Genomic DNA, 23,144 nt, shown 5'->3' on the forward strand with positions numbered 1-23,144 from the left:
TTGAAGTCCACGTTTTTAATGTTTTGCTTCGTTCCGCATTTGACTGTGTACAGCAGAGGCAACTGAGCACCGCTACAGCTTTTTACACCAAATACACACTTCTAATGTGTGATTTCAGTAGCCTTCTTCCAGACTCCCTTTAAGATGGGTACTTGCAATGAAGGCAAGACTCGTGTCATCCCTGCCTTCTGCACTGATGAGTGCTGCCAAACTGCTCCCTTGATGGTGAGCAGCTGCTGCCTCATGGGTTATACTTAGACAAAACACTTTTTGAGGGACAACGTGCCTCTTTTACCCTATTTGTGGATGGTGATTAGCACAATGGGTGTCCACAGCTAGGACCTGAGCTGATGTTACAATGTATATAAATAATAATCCCACCAGTCTCGTTTTCCAATCTCCAGTTATAAAACACCACGGACCATGGACGCAGTGACTTGTCTCAAATCCCACAGACGTCTCTGGCAAAGCACAGAACTGGACTGTGGTCTCCCATCTCCTGCTGCAGTAAGCAAACCTCTGGAACCATGAATGGTTTCTTGTCAGAAAACGGAGGGTGTTCTCCAGAGGAAGGATCTGCAACATTAAGGGCTGATAACTGGGCCATTTAAAACAAGGCTGTTCTTTAAAAGGAAAGATCTAAGAAAGTATCTCCAGACCCAACCCACATCAGGATAATCAGGCTGAAATCGGAGAAGAATGTTAGCCGGTGCCACAAACAAGCAAGTATCCGGACAGCCACAGTTGTTTTGCCTACACTAGAAAAAATATTTACAAACTTTGGCAATAAAATCAAAGCTGACAATGGTTGTCTGCTTCAGGGTCAAACCTTCCACTGGCTTTTGCGGCATTTTGTTCTATATCCAAATATAACGCTACCATGGCCTCTAATGACTGGACTACTTGAAAGGTTTATGTAGAACCTAGGGGAATAAAACCGCTAAAAATACCCTATCCTTGGGGAAATAAACTTTTTCTTCCTCTCCTAGCCCATATTACACTGTGTAGGCTACATAAACTTCAAAATCTGTACAAGAGATAATGTTCACTCAGCATTGCCCATAACTGAAAGATTTCTAAGTGTATGTATGAGTTCTGCTCAACATTTATCAGGAAGCCTCTTCTGTTACAGTTTTGGTTTTAGCCCCTCAGGAAAGGTTACAGAGTCCTTGGTATAAATGATGCAAAATAATAAGTACTGAACCAATTTTGGCACCAATAGTAGTTGGTGGGTTGAATGAGTACTTGATTCGAGGCCCCATTAAGTGCTGACATGTTTACAAGCCACACTTTATTACCAAACAGACGGAGAATTTGGCAGTGGAGAAGTCTGAATCTGTTCAAGACCAGTGAGGCGAATACACTCCTTTAATCCTCGTCTCCTTTAAGGCTATAACTGCTGCAGCCTGGCTTTCTCATGAAATTGTACAAACTGGAATACGAGCTCAAATGAGAGGAGAACCCTTACCAGCAGCCTGGCACGACTCTCTGATACATCTAGGGGGGTCTCACAGCCAAAACCTCATCTCTTCTTTGGGAGTCGATGGGATCCCAGGGCGACGGGGCTTCCAGCACTGAATGTTGCCCCTCGGAGTCGGAAGGTACAGGTGAGGTCACAGAAGGGTGGCGGTGGCAGGACGGGGGAGTGGGGCGGCCACAGGCTCCACAGAGCTTTCTCGTGACATCCAGCCAGCCCCTGCAGCGGGATTCTCCTGTTCACAAGCAGTATAAATCAAGAACACAGATCTTACAAGTGGCACCATTTCTCCTGAAGATTTTTTAATTGTAGCTGAGCGGCTGTGCTTTTTGTGTGGAGGTGTGAGGAACTTACAGGGTCTAGGAGGTGGCTGTGAACTCCTCATTTACAGAAGAGAAAAAGCAAATGAACCCGCCGCTCACTAGTGATGACGTGAAGAACGAGTCCGAGAAGGACACAGGTGCGGTGTTCAGTTACTAGCAAACTCACTTCAGAAATAGTCAGAAATGGCCAAAGGAAAATCTCCAGCACTCAAGAGGGACTGAAGTTGCTGCAGGCTGTTCACCAGGTGGGAAGGCTTCCTCTCCCCAGGCCAGGCACCAATGAAGAGAAACGGGGTGCCAGTGCCCTGAGACGGGAGATGCCATCCAGGAGCAGCTCGGAAAAAGTACAGCGCATCAGAAGAGGGCTTGCCAGTACCAGCTTCCAGGCAACTCCACCCAGCTGCCCCTAACTCCCACAGGAGATGTGGGAGCTCAGCACCTTGTGAGACCAGATCCTGTTTGAGCCCTCCGTTGCCCAGAAGGACAGGCAGGGCATGAGGGGCAGAAGAGTTTTCTGAACCTGCCGCTGTCAGGCTGTGCTTGTATGCAGCAGAGCCAGGCTCCGGGTCTGCTCGCAGCGTTTTGGCCTGATTTCCTAGCTTAGCCTAACAGTTCCTCTCAAAGTTCAAAGCCTCTTTGGCCTGTCACTTAGTCATTACAAATTATTTTCTTATTTTCCTTCATAAACCATTACTGTAAGGTAGTCAGATATGTGGGACAACTTCTCTGTTTGGTTCTTGTTTTTCTGTATTTAAATAGAGCGTAATGCAATTTATGAAGTGTTACATAACAATTTTCCCTAATGGATGTTCTAATAGATGAGATCCTTTACCAGAATATTTTCCATTGTTTCAAAATGACTTTGTCTAAATATCCTTTCTTATTTTTCTGTAAAGGTAGCTCTGGGGTTTTTTTTGATCCAGCAATGATAATTTATTGCTTATTTGGAATTAGTCCCTTTTAGATAGCTTTCCTGCAAACAAGGTTTCTGTTCTTGGCTATGAACTCTTGAAACTTTCACTCCTTAAGTGGGATCTGACATAATTAATTACCCGCTATCAAGCCCAAATGATTATATTAAAATTAGTATTTCTCATGGGTTTTTGACAGTATTAACTTCAAAAATATTATCACTAGGAAATACCTGGTCAGTTAATAGTTGGTTGCCATTTTCCCTTACATATTGGATTAAATAATTGTGGGTAAAATGCTGGCTGAATTTGACTGACAGTAGCAGTGAAGAGAATTGTTAATCTTACCCTATTCGGGAGGCAACATGTTGTCAAAATGTCTGGTTGTTTTGCTTTTTTCTTGGTCTATATTATTTCTATTAGGAGGGAGGAAAAAAAACATTTTTTATTTATTTTTTCCACAAATATCTAACATATTTGTTTATAATTTCTCTAGAAGTCTTTTGATATCCACAGTGGCATGACTTAAAATAGGAGATAAAGATCCGATATCCTTGACCAAGCCAAAGCACACACATTTTTTTCCAAACCACAATAAACCTAATTTCTCAATTTTTCAATAAATGACAACATTTAGGATATTAATTCCTAAATACTTTGCTTAAACTTTGCTTACATACAAAAGCACATGTCTCGTAGCTGTTTCCTCATAGGTTCCTTCATCACTTAACACTCCCAAGTTAGTATAATTGTACAGTTTGACACATCACTGAAATAACTGATTCCTTACAGACTGCAAAAAAGTGCTTATATTTGAGCATTTGCATTAGTATCATTTTGTCTGCATACTGCAAAATGCTATGTTCCGTTTCATGAGTTGCCCAGTTGCTGTCATTCTGATGCATTTCTTATGCCAGACATCGAGAACGAAAGAAGTGAAGACAACCTTGGTAGCCTTCTTTCACAGCTCAAATTCCTTAGTATATATCAATTAGAGAACAATGTATTAAAATCTTCATCTGACCTTTATGTCCATCACTGTTATTAGTGATTCTAAGAAAGAACACTTCATTAGTTTAGCGGCATGAACTAGGACCTTGTTGCACTGTGAGGCAAAAGATGATAAACATTTTCGCTACTCCACAGAGCTACTGAAGTATAAATTGATAGTGTGATTTATCAAATAGTTGTACAACACAAATGAGGGGACGGCATGAAGCAATGTACCCAGAGAACAGGCATAACATAGCACGAGAGAAGGGATTTGCAGCTATCTGGATGCATCCCTCGCAAGTCGCACATCAAACCACAGAGTGGTTCGTGACTGGTACAAGCCATGCGTGAGGCAGGCTGACCAAAAAGCTGTGTCTGCTGCCCCAACACCTGGGGAAAGGAGAGGGTGATAAAGGAGTCTCCAGACCCATCACTTTTTAACACCAATAAACATGATTCAGTGCTTTTCACATTTCTGCTTGAATAACAGTATTATTTTCTGTACCAGTACCAACTTCTACAGCTCCACAGGGGTGCAGGGAACACTTCTGGATCTACCTCAGAAGGCTCGGTCCACACACTGTAGGATAGCTGATGGACTGGGCACACGACAGCCACGTTATCAGGAGATAATGCAGGCTGGATGGGTTTTGTATAGCATAGATAGTCTGTTCCCCAGAGTGGGAAGTTTATTTTTATCAGGATGTCCAGCATTGTAGGGCCATTAAGCAAAGTGGGTACTATCATAATGTCCCAAATCTTTGGTTCTACTTGTCTCGTGAACTCTTTACATGGGATTTAGACCTATTTTTACCCTTTCTTTTGTCTTTCTCACGCTAAAGTAATGCAAGTAAACCCATCATTTGAACAAATAAAGTCTGGCAGAAGGAAGTGGTCTTAATGAAGGAGCTGCAGCTGCAGGGCTGGTTGAAATGTGGTGATGTGGGTGCCAGCTGGCCAGTCTTTCCCTCACACAAGTCGGCATGAACAGCCAAACCGCAAGCTCCACGTCACACATCGATGCTAAGTGACATTCAAGAAGGGTACAAAATTACAGGTCAATAGCCTGGAAGTCTAAAGGGAAATAAGGAGTAAGAGAAGAAGGTAGTAAAAGCAGTGACTGGGAATGAAAAGAAAGATTAAGAGTTGGAAAAAAGTATGTATTTTGTTATTAGCCAGAAATTATTTTGGCAAAATTATTCTTCATTATTTTTGTATGCATTTGTTCCTATTAAAAAAAAAATTTCCAAATTCTTCTTCTCTCTAACTATAAAATAAATTCTGAATTGTAGGCAAGAGAAGCTGTATCACTTCCAGTGGGTCTAGCTACACTCAGTCCCAACGTACAATAGCATCCAAACACTTTCTCTTCTGCCACGCTTGAAGAGTACTACAAAGCATTCCCAGGCTGATATCAGAGTCAGCCAGCTGTGTCCTGCCCGTGCCTGGGGAAGGGCGAGTCAGTTCAGGACAGCTAGGAGGAACTAGCATGGGTTTGGCTTGTAGGTTTGTGGGAAACTGGGATGGAGAGGGGAAATTTGCTGTTGCCTGGTGGGCTAAGAAATTGAGGAAAGGGACAGAGGCAGCTCATGAGGAATGAAGACCTAATGCAGGAGAACTGTGAGTCCCCTGCACATGGGCTGCATGCTGAATTTGGGGAAGACTCTTCCCAAAAGCTGCCAAGCCATGGCCAGTCTGCAGACCTGCAGCCCCAGAGTGAGTCCATCCCCACACCAGGGCCAGCACCGCATGCATACAATGCACAGGGAGCGGTGGGCACGAAGCAGGGCTGGGGAAGGAGTGCATCCACAGCATGTTGAAGAGGGGCACAGGCTTCAGTGAGAGTGATGGGAGGTCTGTCACATCCAGGGAGTCACACCTGTGCTTGGCTTGCATTGACAAAATGAATCTGTTTGGTTTTATGGCAGACCAGAATGAAGAGATGTCCAATACCAGTGAGTCTCCGGAGTCTGTGTCGCTGGCTGATGCCTCAGCAGAGAAGGCCACACAAGGCTCTGACACTGACCTAGAGGTTGAAGGTGAATGTTTTCTGACCATCTGCCCTCACTAGCCTTTCCCCTTACAGATCTGTACCTACCAACTGGTATGTATCCGAAAGGGAGACCAAGTACACAACCCTGCCAGGGTCCTGACAACCACACCTAATCTGGCAGCTGATAAAGGCAGGGGGGATGAAATTCCCTCTAAGAGCTCTCCCTTTGACTTCAAGCATCTTCCTTCAACTGTTCTCTATACACCATGACTACTCCTTTGTTCCTTCTTCTCTCCTCTAGTCCTTAATAAACCAACATTAGCAGACCAGCCCATTGCCTGGGCAGCAGGAGCAGCTAGCTAAAGCCAGGGATGGAACTGAGGCTCTGTTTGCGTGCTCCTGATGAAACCTGGCATAGCAATTGCAGTCTGCGTGCCATAGGTTTGCCACAACTGTCCTAGACTTTTGTGGTGGCTCTCCTCTTATCTCCTGCGTAGTGAAGTCAGTCCTCTCGCTAAACAAGTCTTGCACTCATTTTTGTATCAGTAGGATTTGTCCATAATTTAGGATGAGAACTTTTTAACTTGTTATAAATGGAAGGAAAATAAAAAACCATAAGAATGCAAGAAAAAAAAGACTTTTTTGTCAGAGGCCTCAGATTGAACTGGAAAATGGCTTTGAGGAGAGGGGAATTTGTCTTGAGGTCAGACCATTGAATGCATATAACAACATGGAGAAATATGAGCTCTAAGTATGGGGTTTGATGAAGGAATTCCAAATGACAGGTTTTTGTGGAAATACAGCCGCCAGCTGCACTGATCTGTCTCACTGCAGCTGTGTCAACAACACCCAATGGCCAAGATGAGGATGCTGGGATTCTTTCTGCTGGTTGTAAGCCAAAATGTTCTGAGCTGCCCTAGCTCTGCTGGCAATATCAGCTGCGTGCTTCAATTAAGATTTTAAAGGAAAAAATAAAAGATGAAAATGTTTTTGCCTGATGTCAAGAATTCTCAATTATACCAAGAAAGGTTTAGTCACATTGCAGACTGGTGAGAAGCTACAGCAAGTCACTGGATGCCAAATGGAGAAGCAAGGAGGGTACATTAACTCTTGGAGGTCTGGGATAAAGGAATGGGGAGAACCAGGGAACGATAACCCTTTAAAAGTAAAATCCTAGTGTTGTTACATAGCATTACTTAATTTTATTAAGTTACTTAGCTTATTTAAAAGAGGAGGGAGAACACTGAATGCACCACTTATCAATATACTTTTTCTCTGTAGATCCTGAGAAGGCCTTTGTGGGCATTACGGGCACAGAGCTGTACTTGGAAGCATGCAGGCTGATGGAGGTGGTGCCTGCCTCACACTTTATTCAGAACTTGGCCAAGCCTTATATAAACCTGAACCACCATGGTCTAGGACCCAAAGGTGTCAAAGCCATTGCTATTGCTCTGGTGGTGAGTAGCCAGTAAGAGTGGGGCCACTGTTCTCAAGAACAATAGGCATTTTAGGCTTCTCTCAGGCCTGGAAGACATCACTGAGTACACAGTGTAGGAGAAAAAGTCATGTATCTTCCCCATAGGAGCTCTGAGCATCCCTAATGTTTCTAATCCCCTGCACGGGAAAGTCTCGTGTGGCAACTGCTGGCCTTTGCTAGAGTTACCCCCAAAAGAAAACTGGTGCTCTGCCATGGGACACAAGTCCCCAGTGCTCCTAACCCCTACAGGGCCAGAGGTAGGGCTGGAGGGATTGGTGTCCCCCAGTCTGGGTCCTCCATAGGGATATGCCTACACTCACCAATGGACAGGCCCAGGATGCCTGAATTGGAGCTTGAATCGGAACCTGGGTCTCCAGGCTGGCAGAAAGCAATGGGAAGGCCTACCCACTCAAAACCTCTCCAGAAAAGCATGTCTTGTATGCCAACTCTCACTGCCATGGCTCTGCCACAGCTCTGCCACGTCCCCTGATCACTGTCCTGCTCAGGACCTGCAATGGTTTGAGGTTTGGAGGAAATGTCCAGTGTCTGTTGAACTGAGGAAATTATCCCCTTCATTAACTTTTCAGCAGTTTTGTGTGTGTCTTTGTTTACCTTTGTGTCTTCCCAGTCCAATGCAACTGTCACCCATCTAGAGTTGGAAGACAACTGCATTCTGGCAGAAGGAGCCATATGCATAGTAGAGATGCTACGAGAGAATTCCTCCCTTCAAGAACTGGTATCCAATCTGACGTAGTTTGTAGCCATAATTATTGCTCACCAAGTTCAATCATCTGAAAGAAACCCAATTCATTCTGTTGTGATTTTAACCAAATAACCATTGTTCCCATGCAAAAATATTCACATTCTGAAAGTCATTATATTTTATGGTGCTCTACTTTTAAAAAGTACAAGCTTCTGAAAAGCAGAAGTGTGCATGTGATGGCAGTCTGGTGAGTCTGGAACTGTTCTCTTCATTAGCAGATGTGACAATAATTGCCATAACTAAGTATTTCTAGTTCATGCTTAGCCAACGGAAAAAATGTTTTGGTCAGGAACTTGCATTCTCCAATATGACATGGGGAAACTTTTCTAAATAGATTAAGGGAATAATGCAAAACTTTCAGATATGAACTGGTAGGAATGTTCCTTCGATCTGAAACTGGGGTATACAAAATGCATTTTGATAGGCTATGGAATCTGTGTTACACTGGAAGAAAAGATTCTTGGCCAAATGCCTCTTGGTTCACTGAAGACAAAGACCCATGTGAAACTGATGGCTGTAGGGCTTTATTCCTGCTAGGAAGGATACAGGGTTAAACACACCTATAACTCACATGTTAATTACTGTCTGGCTGACATTTCTCATATTGCTTGTCTTGCATTATTCCCTTGATATCTTGGGCATTAAGAAGACAGTAAAGCTAATTCATTCTTTGGACTCATCCTTCTTATCCTCCCTTCTTTCCCTCCAGAACATCTCCAATAACCACCTCGACACAGCAGGAGCTGAAGCCATTGCCAATTTGCTTTTGGATAACATGTCCTACCTCCATGCTCTTCAGCTCTCAGGTGGGCTGTATGCACCCAAACAGTGATGGCAGCGGAAGTGAAATAACATGCGTTTCATCCCAGTCTCTCATCCTGAGAACATTAGTCAGACGATGGGCAAAATCAGTCTCTCAGCTATGTCTCTGATGGGAACCCAGTGTAACAGTGGAAACCTAGATTTATAGTGATGTGATTAAATATTCAGCCTGCTCAACCTTCAGCACCTCTGAAAACCAGTCCCTTACAAGAAACTTACTTAGATAATTGCTGGAGTGTCTCCCACATCTTGGGGTAATTCTACTCTATGGAGCAAAGTGGAATAGTGACTAACTTCTTACAGGCTGATATGGGCCGTGATTAACTGGAGGATCCACCTAAAAGCACAGCTTCCTGCAGACCCCAGCACAGCACCAAGGGAGAGGTCAGCACACTGTTAACATACTTTTCCTCCCCAGGAAACAACTTTGGAGATGAGGCTGCAACATACTTTGCTGAGGCATTAATGGTGAGTTACCTGAAATCCAAGGTCATTTACAGCCCCGGCTGTGTAACAGACTCTCCTCATCTCGAAGCTGCTACTCACTTGGCGTGATTTCACTTGGCAATGCCCTTATGATTTCCTGGCATAATTTCGCTGAGTGCCTCTTGCTTACTTCAGAAATGAGAGAGTCTGGGAGGACACAGAGCAGGATGGACTGCATTAACATTTTCTCAGGACAGCCGTGTGAGTCTGACTGAGAAACAAACCTTCAGGACTGTGTAACAGAACAACAGAACAACAGAACAACATCTGGGTGACAAAAAATTTTCAAGAAGCATAAGTAAGCCAACTTCATATCATTTTGCAATTCTCCGGTAAAAAGAAGATGCTCGACTTCTCTGGTTAGTTCCTGTCTCAGAGCCTCTGCATAATTTGGGACCACCAGAAGCTGCCCTGAAGCAAGGCCTTGACCTGATATCAGAAAGTGCTCTTGGTCAGGGTGCAATGGTGGGAGTGAAACAGGGGCAGGAACAGAATTGCAGGATGTGTTGCAGGCCAGACATGAGATGTATGAGGGAAGTTTGCACAACACAAAGTCCCATTGCTTTTGCTGTTTTGGGAAGGTAATCACTGTGATATTATATGCCTGACAAAGCTTTGTTTTGGGACACGCAGTGCCGCAATCTCCGTGCTGATGATCTTCCATGCACTGGAGATTTCAGTGTGTCTGATACCCATCTGTTTCATCCTCATGTGGGGGCCTTGGCATGGCAGCTGGTTGCAGCTGGCTGGGAGATCTCATTGTCTCTGCACATTTGTCTCTCTGCAGGGCAATTACCAAGTGAAGGAGCTGGATCTCAGCCACAATGAGTTCTATGAGAAGGGAGGACAGCTCCTGGGACAGATGCTCGGTAACTTAATTTATTACTCCCGCAAAGCCAGGAGTACAGGCACTGGGGCACTTGATGGCGTCAGCACAGCGAACATGTATTTCCTTCTCCAACAAAATCGCCCCATGAGCTGGTGGGTAGTACAAAAGATGGGGTGCCCAGATCTAGAGCTTCCTGCCTGGTCCGCAGGCTCACCCTCATCACCGCAGGTGACTGTAGCAACTACGACTAATGTATCAGAACACAAATGAAGGATGGGAAACCACAGTAACAGAGCAGTCTGTGTCAGAAAGAAGAGATCGGAAAGAGAAGTCCCTCAGGGAGTATAAAGCAGAAAATTGCATTTTACTAAAATCTAATAGGATCAGAACCGTTGTTTGTTTTAAGCTTTTGATTACAAAGTTCAGGAGTGATTTCAATTTTTCTTAAGTAGCCCAAACCCTAATGGTTTGAGCCATTGCACAGCAAGCAGCAAGGGAAACAGATTAGGAAGAAATAAAATTAAGCTGCCTAATTTATCTGTTCAGACAAAGTGAGATCCAGAGTGTGCCACTAGCCCTGGAGAGGAAAAGCAAACAAAACAGTTACAGTCCTTCAGTAATGTCAGGTGCTATTAGTGCACTTGGAAGGACGTGCATGAATACCTGACGGCTCTTCCCTCAATGTTCAACACGGCTGCTACCATAAGGCCACAAACCTGTGCTGTGAGCACCCAGTGTTCCTTGAGCATTTTGGTAACACAATGCCTTCAGTTTAATTAACGCTTTCCTTCTCCTGGTTCAGTATTTCCACTGATATGAACTTCTTTCTAATTACAGTCCCTGTCTTTAAAAGATGGATCAATTAAAACCGCAGTGAGGGACAAGGCACCGTGCCCCTGCCTTGGACAAGCCCACAGCAACGTGGAGATCAGTACTAAAACTTGTGACTTTCCTAGACAAGAAAAATGCCTTTCCAAACTTAAAGGTCTTACAGCTCTTCTCTCCTTTGAGCTCACTTGAGGCAGGAGCAGCAGAAATTACTGGAGAATCTGTTACTTTTCTGTTTTGTTTCTTAAAGGAATATTTTTAAGTCAGCTAAGCTCACCATCTGCCTCCATCCAACCTCCCATCCATGGAAAATCTGGAGAAGAAATTCTCCCTGAGAATGAGAAGCAAGTGTTGGCAGCAAGTCCTACCCTTCCCAGTGTCGCAGTAGACACAAATGAATTCACACATACCCTGCTCTAAGTAGAACTTACACCGTGAGGTGTGCTATGCATGTGAATTGGCACCGGCACACATGCAGCTGGGCACAGCCACCATATGAAGCTGAATTCCTCTCTTCTGCTAATCAAACATACGCAGAGTGAGTCTTGATATTTTAGATGTGGCAAGGAAAATCCAGCCATTTTTCACAGTGAGAAACACAGACAGTGTCTATTAATATAAGAAATCCTCCCTCTCTCTACCTTCCTCCTTCACAACTTATTCTTTGATTAAGCCAGAAAAAACTGTGTTCCCTTTCTGCTTGTGATCAACAGCCTATTCTCTGTTCTTTGGGTGCTGTGGACAGCAAAGACTCTGTAGGTACTCAGTAGGTTCCTCCTACTGCAATCACTGAAGGCTGTTGCTGAACCCCCAGCAAACTTTCTCGTAGTCCCTAAGTGTGGGTCAGCAGCTGTGTCCAGACCACTCTTCATGAGCTAACATCTCACTTTATCTCTCCTAGCCAGCAACACAACACTGGAGATTCTGGACCTGAGCTGGAACCACCTGAGGAGGAAGGGGACAGTAGCACTGGGCACAGGTCTCAGGGTAGGAATGCCCCTGTTTTGTGATACCCTTCACAGTGATAATTACCAGGAGCTGGCTGAAACACTGATTGGGAACTCAAATCCCTGAGGTCTGAGCAGGATTCAGTAGCTCTAGCAAGGCTCATCCTACTGACAGTGGCAGTCAGCGCTGGAAGAAAGACTAAAGCAGTGAGTAGGCCTGGTGACTTATGTGGATGGAGAGACCCTGGTGCCATTGCAGAGATGTTGGATTCATTGGGGCTGCCTGGGTGTGACTTGAGGGATGCTCCTGTCAGCCAGACAAGAAGGGGTAGAGTAGTACAGAAGATGGGCATGCAGTAGCTAAGATCCCTCTTCTCTCTCTGGAGGGCAATGGTGCACTGAAAGTACTCAACCTTTCTTGGAATGGCATTGGCAACGAGGGAGCACTGGCCTTAGGAGAAGCTCTCAAAGTCAATAATGTGCTGGTTCACCTGGACATCAGCAACAACCAGATCAACAACGAGGGAGCCAAGAAGCTCTGCAGGGGCGTTGAAGTCAATGGAAAACTTAAAATCCTCAAGGTAAAATAAAGCCCAGGCATGGCTGGAGAAATAAACAGAGGGAATAGAAAGATCTGAGTCAGGAGGGACAGAAGACAGAGGTGAGCTGTCTGAGCTAGAACTGGAGGAAATGAGTATTGCTCTGGGTTGAAGGTGAGCAGAGCAGAAGGAAATTCTATCATCACATGAATTTCTTCCAGGGCAACTAAATTGCACTGTTGCAGCAAAAAATCCCCCAGGGGTTGGCTTGACATAACCCCACACCCCTTATCACCCCAAAGTGGTTGATTCCTGTCATGTCTAGTCTCAGTCAAGTGAGAACCTAGGCATTCAACAAGTTTGCATGTATACATAAAATGTAGTTGTGAAGGTACGTATGTATACGTAAGATGTACCTAAGGCAAAGGTTCACAGTGACATTTGCAGGTAGGCAAGAGTGTGCCTTTCTCAGTGTGTTAAGGATTTGCTAAAAATTTATTCAAACACAGGATAAACTGTCACTGCCACGTCATGGCAATGCCACAGCACTACCTGAAGGAGTATTACCAAGTCCTGGAAAAAGAAAGCCAAAACTGCCCTCTAGTAAGCTAGGGATCAATAATCTTGGAAAGGGCAAAACTGAATGACCGGCCAAGCTGGCTTCAGAGGTTAGGGTTGAGAGCTAACATGTCTTCTCAATCCAAGATCATTCTCTAGGAATGCAGCTCAGAAAAGTCAGCTTGCTTACGAGCTGCATTCTCAGCTAGATCTAACATAATCATCCTGAGAGCCTGCAAATGGCAGTATGGTGGTTGTGGGGCATCTTTAAAGCTGTTCATGTAGGCCTGTCTTTGGACACACCTATTCTTGCAAATCACTGCAACCACACCAGTCTTTGGGACTGCTGTTTTAGATTATGTAAATAAATGTTGTCTGTTTGCCTTGCACTTAACCTGGCTTAAGGTCACTAACTCACACCAAGGCACTCCTCTCTCTATGTAGCTGCACAGACTGTGTTAGGAGCTGGTAACACAAAGGACTTAAAGGAGGGCATGTCTTATGCTGGCCAATGTTAACCAAGAAAGTTTTCTTTCAAATAGCGGGAGTGGGGACTGCACATGAAGTCCAAGGTGGGGGAGAGGTGACGTTCACACACTGAGAAATGCACATGGCAATGCCAACCCCATAACGCCAGATAGCTAGACCTTGTAGGCTAGAGGCAGCTGATTGGCTTGAGCTCTGATCTGCTGTGCTGCCCGGAGGAGCCAAGGGTATGGGAAATGCCCCGAGGCTTATACCCCTATCCAGAGGGACCCTACTAGCAAGCACACATTCAAATGCAGCCCATTGCCTCAGCCTCTCCCCATCACATGAGTGAACATGATCCACATCACATACTCCTGCGTGACACATGTAAGGGACCTGATACGTGGAATTTCACACAACGAGACAGAGAGAAGCTGAGAAGGCAACTCCGCTGGGAAGTTGCATTGTGGAGTTTTGTAGGACAGAGACAAGAGATGGTGAGATAACAGACAAACCCATCGAAACAGACCACAGTTATTCTAGAGCTCTGCTGAAGAATGGGAAGAAAGGGTCATGCTTGAGGTTACAGCATGCTTTCTGCCAGGCATTAAATCCTCATTCTCACCATGTCTGGATCTATGTCTCTTCTTCCACAGATGGACAATAATCCCTTGACCATGGAAGGTGCCACTGCGCTAGTCACATCTGTCAGAAAGAATCCCAAATCCATGATGGAGGAGATCAACATCTCAGTAAGACCTTATGTGCTGGAAAGCCTCCAGGACCATACACTATACATTTTTAGGAACTGAGTGGGTTGCAGAGCTGCCCCCTTCCAAAACTGTTTTGAGACTTGCTGTTTGTTTCATTTATGCACAGCCATTAATAAAAAGAGGCTACTCTGTGACAGCCCTTCTAGGAGCCATGTGGAAATTAGAGGGCTTTGGTCTAGCTCTGGAGAGAGGTGCCTGTAGTATCACCGCATTTCGCTCCCTTCCATTTTGCAATAGCAGAACAAGAACAAGGAGTGAATTCCTACTGGATGAATTCTCTTCATCCCCTGAGCTGTCTCCCTCCAGGGTAGCCTAAGATACTGTGAAGTGCTTTGATACCCTGTCAGTATGTATGAGTAGAAGATGGATGCTTCAAGGCATTGAAAGCAAAGCAATTTTATTTAAAAGAAAAACCAAAACCCATTAAAAGGCTGGTGTGGAAGGAAAAAAAATCAGAGAGGCCAAATCTTAGTATGCTACTCTGTAGCAAGTCAGGAGCACTAGACATATGGTTGTAACCTCATGTGCTGCTTCTAAAATGGGTTGGGGCAGGGGTTGCATTGCAGACCAATGCTGGGAAGAGACCTGCGCACGCATCAGTCCGCTACTGGCCCTCCCATCCATGCATTAATGCTTCATGGGAGCACTTACAGAAGGTGTCAGGGGCCTCAGGGCCCTCCATCCACCTTTGGGAGCACCGTGATTAAAGGAGAGAGCATTTTCACAAAGATTGGGTTTGGGACTTGGAACATAAATAATATGTTCACACTTGAAATGAGCTAAAAAAAAGTTCATGGGCAGTTTTGGAGACCCACATAATGGGTTGTATTTAAGTTACCTCTGCACGTGTTTCTTTGTCCTGTGGTTACTGTATTAAAGAAAGAAACTAAAACAAAGCAGAATAAATAATATTCATCTATGGCCTTTCCTGAGAGTATTGAGGGCTTTCAACAGAGATCATCTGAAGAACAGGCGTTCCTCTAGGGCAGACAATTTTTCCTGCATAAATTAAGATCAAAGAGAATTATTTGCCAAGTCTGCAAGGAGTCAGGCCTCATTCTGCAAAGGAAAACTAAAATGGGTTGTGTGGGGACAAAGGACTTCATTAGACTATATGTAGTTCTGCTACTTTTATTACTAATAACCTAAACAATTCATACACTTGGAAAGAGTGATATATTTTAGCTGAATTCTGAGAAATTAAAGAAATTATTGAAGTGCATTTACTTAAAAGGAGGCACTTGAGAAATTTTGAGGCAAGGAGTTAATTAAGAATCTTTAATCCAGCCTAAATCTCACTACGCATTTCTGCTTTTTAGGGTTAACAGATGCTCTCTTCACCTCACCCTTCAAACAGTCTAAATTACCTGGCATTTCACAAGATAAATGGTGAATGGCATAACTTTACAATGACATTTCAGTATCCCAATCAAATGCTTGTAGGCAAACATCTAATCTGTCTGACAGACTTCATTCCACCTGTGATGTAGGGAGTCTTGCATTTCAATTCAGAGTAATTGCAAATATACAGCTCCAAAGATCTTATGCTGTCTTAAACCTTTAAGAAATTAGTAAAGGTTTTAATCTTTTATAGGAAACTTAAGGGAAGACATAAACAAAAGCTTCTTCTGCCCCTTTTCCCAGTGACAAATGTTTATCCTGACTTTTAAAGAATGAATAATTAGTGTGACTGTAAGAGGAATTTTTAATAGGGATCATATCTAGAAACCTTTCCATGGGTTTGACAGCACCAGCAAAGGTGAAATAATAGAAAGGCACATTTTTAACAACAGTTTATTGCTTCTGACAACATTTCTAACCATGACTGTTCCCCACAGTCTTTTCATAATCTAGTCTTTATAGGGTTTCAACTTGCAGATACTATCAAACATTTAATAGAAGTCATGAATCAAAATAGCCAGCACATACCCATCTTCACCGTCACAGTACAAAAGAAAATACCATCGCTTGTCAGCTGTCCGTGTGTTGTTTTTCTGGACTGTGAACTGACTGTGTCAAAGATGCAGAAATGCACAAGCTGGCTCCCTCCAGGTGCCGCCCAACCCCAGCACGGTTTGTTAGGCCAGCACGGTGCTTTGGCTATGCTGCTCCTGAGGCCGCACTGGTGGTTCACTGGCTTTCTCATGGGGTCAAGCCCAGGCTGGCAAGCCCTGGAGAGAGCTGGCAGCCAGCAGAGCCAGCTCAAGCTCTCCTGTGCTGTGTTCCCAGGACTAGGACACTCTGCTAGTGTGCATAGTGCAGGGATGTCTGAATGGTTACTTCAGAGAGTCACTCTGCGTCCATAAAATCATTGGTGCTGAATGAAAGCTAGTAAACCCAGCCAGACCCAGACTCGTTCAAGACTGTCTTTGAGCTTTGAGTAGTAACAGTCAAGAGCTCACTGCATAGTAGATCATAAGCTTCTAGATGGATCTTAATAATGGTAGATCATAAGCTTCCAAAAACGAAGCTGTAAGAATGCATTGGGAGACCTTGTAAATATACTTTGGGAAAAAAATATGGTGCTTGATGCCTTGGAAACCTCTTGCAATGACAGAAAACAGAAGCTTTCATGAATTTCCTGAACTGCCTTGAAATTTCCGACAATTAAATATATAGCTAACATAATACATGAACAATTCCTCTGCCATCATGGGTATGAACAAAATCATAATCAAGGTTTCAAAAGATTCGTCAAGGCAAAGCCCAATTTGTCATAACTTAAATTTAGAAGAATAAATTGCAGTGACATCAATATTTGCATCGATGGTTTACTTTCTAGTATCACAAAACCCTAAATCAGGACACTGTGCTGCTGCCCATTCTATAAGTACTAAACCAGAAAACTCACAGTGTGAGCTCCGAAACGCTGAGCTGTCACTGCCCTGTTTGAAAGCCCTAGGAAAAACCAAACATCAGGTCTTGTACTGCTGACTGGAGCTTCCTATTAGGGTTACACAATGAAACAGAGCTTTACTAAAAGTTCTTTTCATCTGGAGACAGCTGGACAGATAGACGCATCTTTCTTGTCTGGGCCACAGAGCTACATTGCTGGAGATACTAATCCTTTTAGGCCTTGGATTACTTTTTTTTTTATTATTATTTTTGCAGAACTCTAAGGCACATTTTGGCCATTAACTGTTCGACTTGCAGTCTGCATCTTAACGGAATGGAGAGGAGACCCATGTAGACCTATCTCAGGGATGAACACGGATCACTTGAATAAGCTAACATAAGAGGTCTTCAGTGTAGACATTTACCTGATGAATATCTAGCTTGCATTAAGTTAATTTCTACATAAATTAGTAGATCCTTTTCTGTCTCAGGCATAGGAAAAGAGAAAGAAGAAGAACACTTGTTTAGTGTCAGGCCTCCATGGGATTCCTGAAAGTGAAGGGTAGAGATAGGAGAAGGCACGACCCTTAGGAGAGAATGGTTAATGATGACTTTAGATGGATTTGTTAACAAACAAGTCTTTGTTGTTCTTCGGGTGTCCATGCTGACTGCACTCTCCTTCCTCCTATGTACCAGAATGTGTTGGTGAATGAAACTTTCATCAAGTTGCTGGATTTGGTGTGTCAAATGCGTCCTGAACTAGATGTCATCTATGGTGAGGTCGAAGGCTGCATCGCCAAGATCCCCAAGCAGCATCCAAATCCCATGAAAGTGATCCAGGTGAGCTACTGAATTTGGGTCCGTAGCTCCCCTGTATACAGTACACATGCTCCAAGCACTTGGAGGGATGGAGATTAGATTTCCAAGTGGGAAATTCAGCCAAGTTCCTTCAGAAAAGTATATTCACAAAGACTGTCACAATGTTCACCTATCTCAGTCCACGCAGACTGACTAAGCAAATCCTTTGATCTTCAGGAGAAGCTAATGCCTTGGGATCTGAGCGCACTGGGGAAAAAAAGAATCTGAATAGGTATTTGCTTGCTGTGTAAAACAAACTGATTTCAGGTCAGATCCAAATGAGTGTCCATCCTCATCACAAGCCCATGGCAACAGCTGACTTTCATAGAACCCTTCACTGACAGTTGTGCTTTAGCATCAAAATTAATGTGCTTCATAAAAGTAGGATATGGTATTACAAGCAAGTACTGTCCTAAATAGAACTGACTTAACTTTGCAAGGTCTGTAATTTCTATGGAGAGCAGCAGATGGTGCTGTCCTCCTTGCTGGAAGGCAATGCAAGCACTTGAGCATTGCTGAGTTAAAATCTGCTGTGCAGATTTTTAGCTAATTGGGTGAGACTTTGCTGTAGATATGGATTCAGATGAACTTAAGCAAAATCTCGTGCTGTTAGCTCCCATCAAACAACGCTGCTGTGCTTCAGAGCTAGTGACACTCACGCTAGCATGCTTCGCAGTTTTTAACAGCAGTTATGGTACTCAGACGTGTCCTCATTCAGACGGGAATTCAGAGAAAAGCAACTAAAGTGATCAGAGGTCTGGGGGAGAGTACTGCCTCTGGATTAGACAGCCTAGCCAAGCAGTGGCTGCTGGGATGAGGACCAAATAACCATATGCAATTACCAGAAGAAACAGGTTTACTACTGAGTCTAGTTTCAAGGTAGGGAGAGAAAGAGGTCTAACTGAGAAGAATGGGATTAACCCGAACAAAAGGATGTTGTTCTGACAATAGGGTGGCTGCACAAGGAGTTATGGACTCATATATCTCAGTGATAGGCTAAGTAAAGGCAGGGTGACAGATGGAAGAATAAGGGGAAAGCTGGAGGCAGGTATTAGTGGCTGTTCCATGGTTATGCCCATGTTTTATCTCTGCTTCTCTTAGAACTACTTGAAAGAGCACAACCTACGACTCTGGGACTTTTTTAGGGATATGGACAAGGATGGAAATATGAAGATCCCTGTGGCAGCCTTCCGGAGAGCCATGATGCAGGTGCGCCTCTGAAAGCATGGCCAGGATGCTCTTCTGGCAGGGTACTGCTCTGGGGAAACCCCTCTGCTGCAGCACAGCCACCAGCCAGCCTTGCTGGTGACACTCTTCAGACTAAACGGCTAAATTCACGCATTGCGAAAGTTGAGCCCTGAACAAAAGTTGAGACCCAACAGAAATGCTAGGACATCCAATAAATACTGCAGATGGCATCAGTGATAATGGATCAACTTTAGAGTATCACGGGATTCTTGTAAAATCACAGAGGTCAGCTGTTTGGATAGGATATACAGGATCCTGAGAGATGATTATGTGTTACAGCTATGGGAAAGTGAAAAAGAGGGGTTTAAACCCTTGCCTCTACGCACTGAGTAGACAGTTCTCTTCCTGCTAAACCCACCACGGTGCTTGAGATCAGTAGCAATGGTCAGCCAGCCATGATGCTATTTTCAAAAAAATGCAAAAAATTGTTATTTTAATCCTAAAAGAGTGAAACTGCCTCCCCAGCACCACCCTGTCGATTTTTTCCATTCCTTCTTCCACGCACCAGGCCATCTGCTCACCTATTAGAAGATGATGGGTCCTAGTATGATATGGAGGATTTTTCTGCTTGAAAATGTCCAGGTTTGCTAACATTTATCTTATCCTCTTAGCAAGCAAGCATCCCACTGGATCGAGTCCAAATTGGGGAACTAGTGCGCAAGTTAGACCGGAATCGGACAGGGGTCGTGGACTATAGGTGAGTGAGTGACACCACTTACTGCCCTGGCTTGTCTTTCTTTTTTTAATTTGGCTCAACACCAAATGAACATATCCTTATCCACTTTAGAAGGTGAAGGGACATATGTTTTTGGCCAGTCCATTACTTACATAAGTAAAAGATAGATGAAATAACACCTTGCATGCTTAGAAGCCCTGTTGAGTCAAACTAGAAGTCAATCTTATTTTTCTCTTTGATAAACTTGCTGTGAGAGTGCAAGGATCTCAGAGCTGAATGGCATTTTCATTCATGCTTGTAAGCCTGTGTGAGAAGCATCAGCTGAGCACTGTTCTCTCCCTGAAGCCAGGGTAAGATTTGCAAAGACAGCGTATCTGTGCCTTCAGACCTTTTCCTCCATCCTCAGGGACTCTAGGTTTTTTCCTTCTCTCTGATCCTTCTTCATAGGAGACCTACTTTTCCCTGGAAACCCACCTTCAAACTACAGAACTTTTCATTCTCTTGTAAGTGCCTCTTCCTTAGTGCCTGTAGCAATCATGTCCAAGTTCTGAGAGCCTGAGCAGTCAGCAGCAAACTCCTTGGAGGCTGTCAGTCACTGCAGGCTAAACCACTTGTCATTGGACCCAAAATTCCCCCTAGATTTCCCATCAGTTCTGACATGTGACTCATCAGCTGAAAGCCCTATTAATCATGCCCAAATATTCCCATCCCTCAGCACATATTGATGGGTTTAAATATATGCTGTAGTCTAGTTTTAAGGCTAGAAGCAATGGGTCAATTTTGCAAATCTCTTCACCTCTTAGCTTCCTAATGTTTTCAAAGAGAAGCAAATTACTTTGTTAGATCTGGTCTTTATTCCTTCGCATACATTGGTCCTGTACTAAAAGCACCCATACTCAGACACTAGACAGGCCTTAGCCTGGTTAATCTTGAATCAGAGGTTACATGGGGTTCCCAAGGCAAAAATTACAGAACTGTGGTTAAGTAGCAAGCAAATTAGGAATGATTAAAACCCAATGGTCAGCAAAGACTTCATGTGGTGCCATTAATGATGCTGAGTTGATATGTGGGGAAAAATAAATACTAATATCTACTCTTTTTCTGGCTGCCTAATGTATTTTAGCACTGTAGCATGTGTAGTAGTGGTAATATTCACCTTGTAGACAACAGTCAGAAGCGTTGTGACCTTTGCTGTCCTTACTCTTACTGTTCCCACCTCAGACTGTTTCCTCAAGGTCCTCTCAGCAGCTTTAAGATACCTGACAGCGAAGGTTCACTTTACGAAATTAATACTGGTTCACCGCTTTCTTTTCAATCAGTCACTTAAAAGAGCAGAAGCTGGCACAGAAGCCTGTGGAAGGGGAAACCAAGGAGGAAGAGCCATAAAAATGAAGCAAGGAGGCAGGTCAGACAGTGAAAGACTGTAGGAGAAATACTGGAAGAAAGCTCAGAGTGGCCCTGGGCTTGGGGAGGCCCAACACTAGGGAGCTCTAATAGTCTAAGTTATTGAACGTAGAAATAAAGCTGATGTTCCACTACACAGCAGGTCCCTATACAGCCTGGTCTTTTTGGTTAAGGGCAGAAGAGGCTGGTCCTGTGGAGCTGGTTACCAAATCTGTCTCACTCTGCATGCTGACGATGCTGAACTTATTTGCAGAGACGGAGACAAAAAGCGAGAATGGGGAAACCAAGAAAACTCATTACTTTTATTATCCCCTTTTGAGGGAGAGCAGATGGACAAAGAAAGACTGAAGGAAGTGCCCTGCAGACAACCCCTACCAGACTTACCGGTTGTGACACAGGGACCTTTGCAACAGGAGAAGAATTAAATTCATAAGAAACTACAGCTCGTGTTGCTCAAAAAGTTATGGGTAACAAGAATTTTATTAAATATCTCCATGGGAAAAAATATGCTAGAAGGGTGGAAACCATAACAGATTTTAAATGGCTCAGATATTAAACTGCTTTTTTTAAAGCAATAGTTAAAAAAAAGACAAAGATTTCAGTAACTCTTAAGAAGGAATGAAAGCCTTGTATATATTAAAATTTATACATAAATAGAATTTATAAAATGTAAAAATATACAGATGAGCAGAGCCACAGGAAGTATATTTTGCCATGTGCAACTGCCATTTTAGACTACACCACCAAGAAACTTGGAGAACTGGGAAATGTTGGTCCCTCTGGGAAGACCAGCCTTCAGTGGAAAGGGAAAGAAGTAGCTGGTTAGCATCTGGTAAGTCTCCACGTGTTTCCCAGCAGAACAACCACCTGGAAAAAAATCTTTGAATTAGAGTTCAGGTGGCTCCAGTGCCTCATCAGAGGTCAAGATGACTGTCGACATGATGGCATTGGTATGACTGCTCAGTAGTCATCCTCAATACACGACTGACTGCTAGGCTTTGACTCATTACCCCAGCAGTGTGCCTTCTGATGTCTGTGACTCTTCTAGAATTTGTTTGTGATTGCAGTTGGTGTCTCCTTCACATACAGAATATGTGGGGTTTTGAGACGAAGAATCAGAGCAGCAGAGAGCATTTGAGATGTTGGGGTTTCCTGTTCCTTTCCTAATCATTCTTAAAATGTAATTAGCTTTTCTTGACTGCTCCTAAGCATTGACATATGTTTTCATTGAAACGTACACCAAACCTGCAAGATCTTACTCCTGAGCACTAAGGCTTGAGGAGGTAGGGAGCGAGCAGTCCACCATTTTACAATCCCAGCTCACTTACTCCTGAGAAAGACCTACACTAACACACCACTCCCATGAGAGGGAAGGACACTCCTGTGGTGCAGGGCTCAGCTGGTGCCTGGGGTCTCTCCTGTGGCACCAGCAAGGGCAGTGCCACTGCTGGCCCCGAGGCGCCAGGCCAGCCGCCGCAGCGCAAGGGCCCGCCGGCTGTGCCCGGAGCCTGCTTTCAGCTCCTCTTCTGAAAATGGCTTTGTTGCTTCTTTTCTGAAAAGTACTACCAGCAGGAGCATCATTTTAGCTGTTGTAAGACATTCCTCCACCATCCTGCTCCAGAGGCTGGTGGGTTGGTAGGCAGTGCGTGTGGTACATTTTGTGCTAGACTCACTGGCTCGGTGGCTGAGGGGCCGGAGATGCCTGACAATTGGTACCTACCCATGTGGCAACTCTGACATCTCTTGTTGGCCCATGTTCGCCAACACCATGGAGCGGTGTCACTGCTGCAGGACAGTTCTAGTACCTCTTGGATCCACTGAAGTTACTGCACACGATCCACAGACCTGAGTGTAGTTACTTGTCATTTCTGGAGGGGGCTGATGTTTAAAACAGGTCATCTTCTAGGATGTTCTTCAGTGGCTCCAAGTCTGTTGA

The 23,144-nt window shown here is 44.1% G+C and overlaps 1 protein-coding gene across 1 annotated transcript; it reads left to right on the top strand.

Moving 5' to 3' along the window:
- Positions 1-144: 144 nt before the first annotated feature.
- LRRC74A (leucine rich repeat containing 74A) lies at positions 145-21,190 on the top strand. The gene is made up of 15 exons (XM_087747075.1): positions 145-225; positions 1,841-1,937; positions 5,633-5,743; positions 6,979-7,154; positions 7,803-7,910; positions 8,647-8,743; positions 9,178-9,227; positions 10,033-10,114; positions 11,804-11,889; positions 12,236-12,430; positions 14,071-14,166; positions 17,719-17,862; positions 18,982-19,089; positions 19,740-19,825; positions 21,124-21,190. The coding sequence occupies exons 1-15, from the start codon at positions 145-147 to the stop codon at positions 21,188-21,190; spliced, it is 1,584 nt and encodes a 527-aa protein (XP_087603201.1).
- Positions 21,191-23,144: the final 1,954 nt, after the last annotated feature.

This window comes from Nipponia nippon, unplaced genomic scaffold (genome assembly GCF_047370975.1).
Source record: "Nipponia nippon isolate SJK-2023a ecotype South Korea unplaced genomic scaffold, ASM4737097v1 scaffold_11, whole genome shotgun sequence".
NCBI lineage: Eukaryota > Metazoa > Chordata > Aves > Pelecaniformes > Threskiornithidae > Nipponia > Nipponia nippon.

What these genes read in the sequence shown, in the direction of transcription:
- LRRC74A (XM_087747075.1), top strand. Translation starts at nt 145, where the DNA reads ATGGGTACTTGCAATGAAGGCAAGACTCGTGTCATCCCTGCCTTCTGC. An exon ending in CACTGGGCACAGGTCTCAGG is followed by an intron (nt 11,890 to 12,235) that starts GTAGGAATGCCC and finishes CTCTCTCTGGAG; the next exon opens with GGCAATGGTGCACTGAAAGT. An exon ending in TGGAGGAGATCAACATCTCA is followed by an intron (nt 14,167 to 17,718) that starts GTAAGACCTTAT and finishes CCTATGTACCAG; the next exon opens with AATGTGTTGGTGAATGAAAC.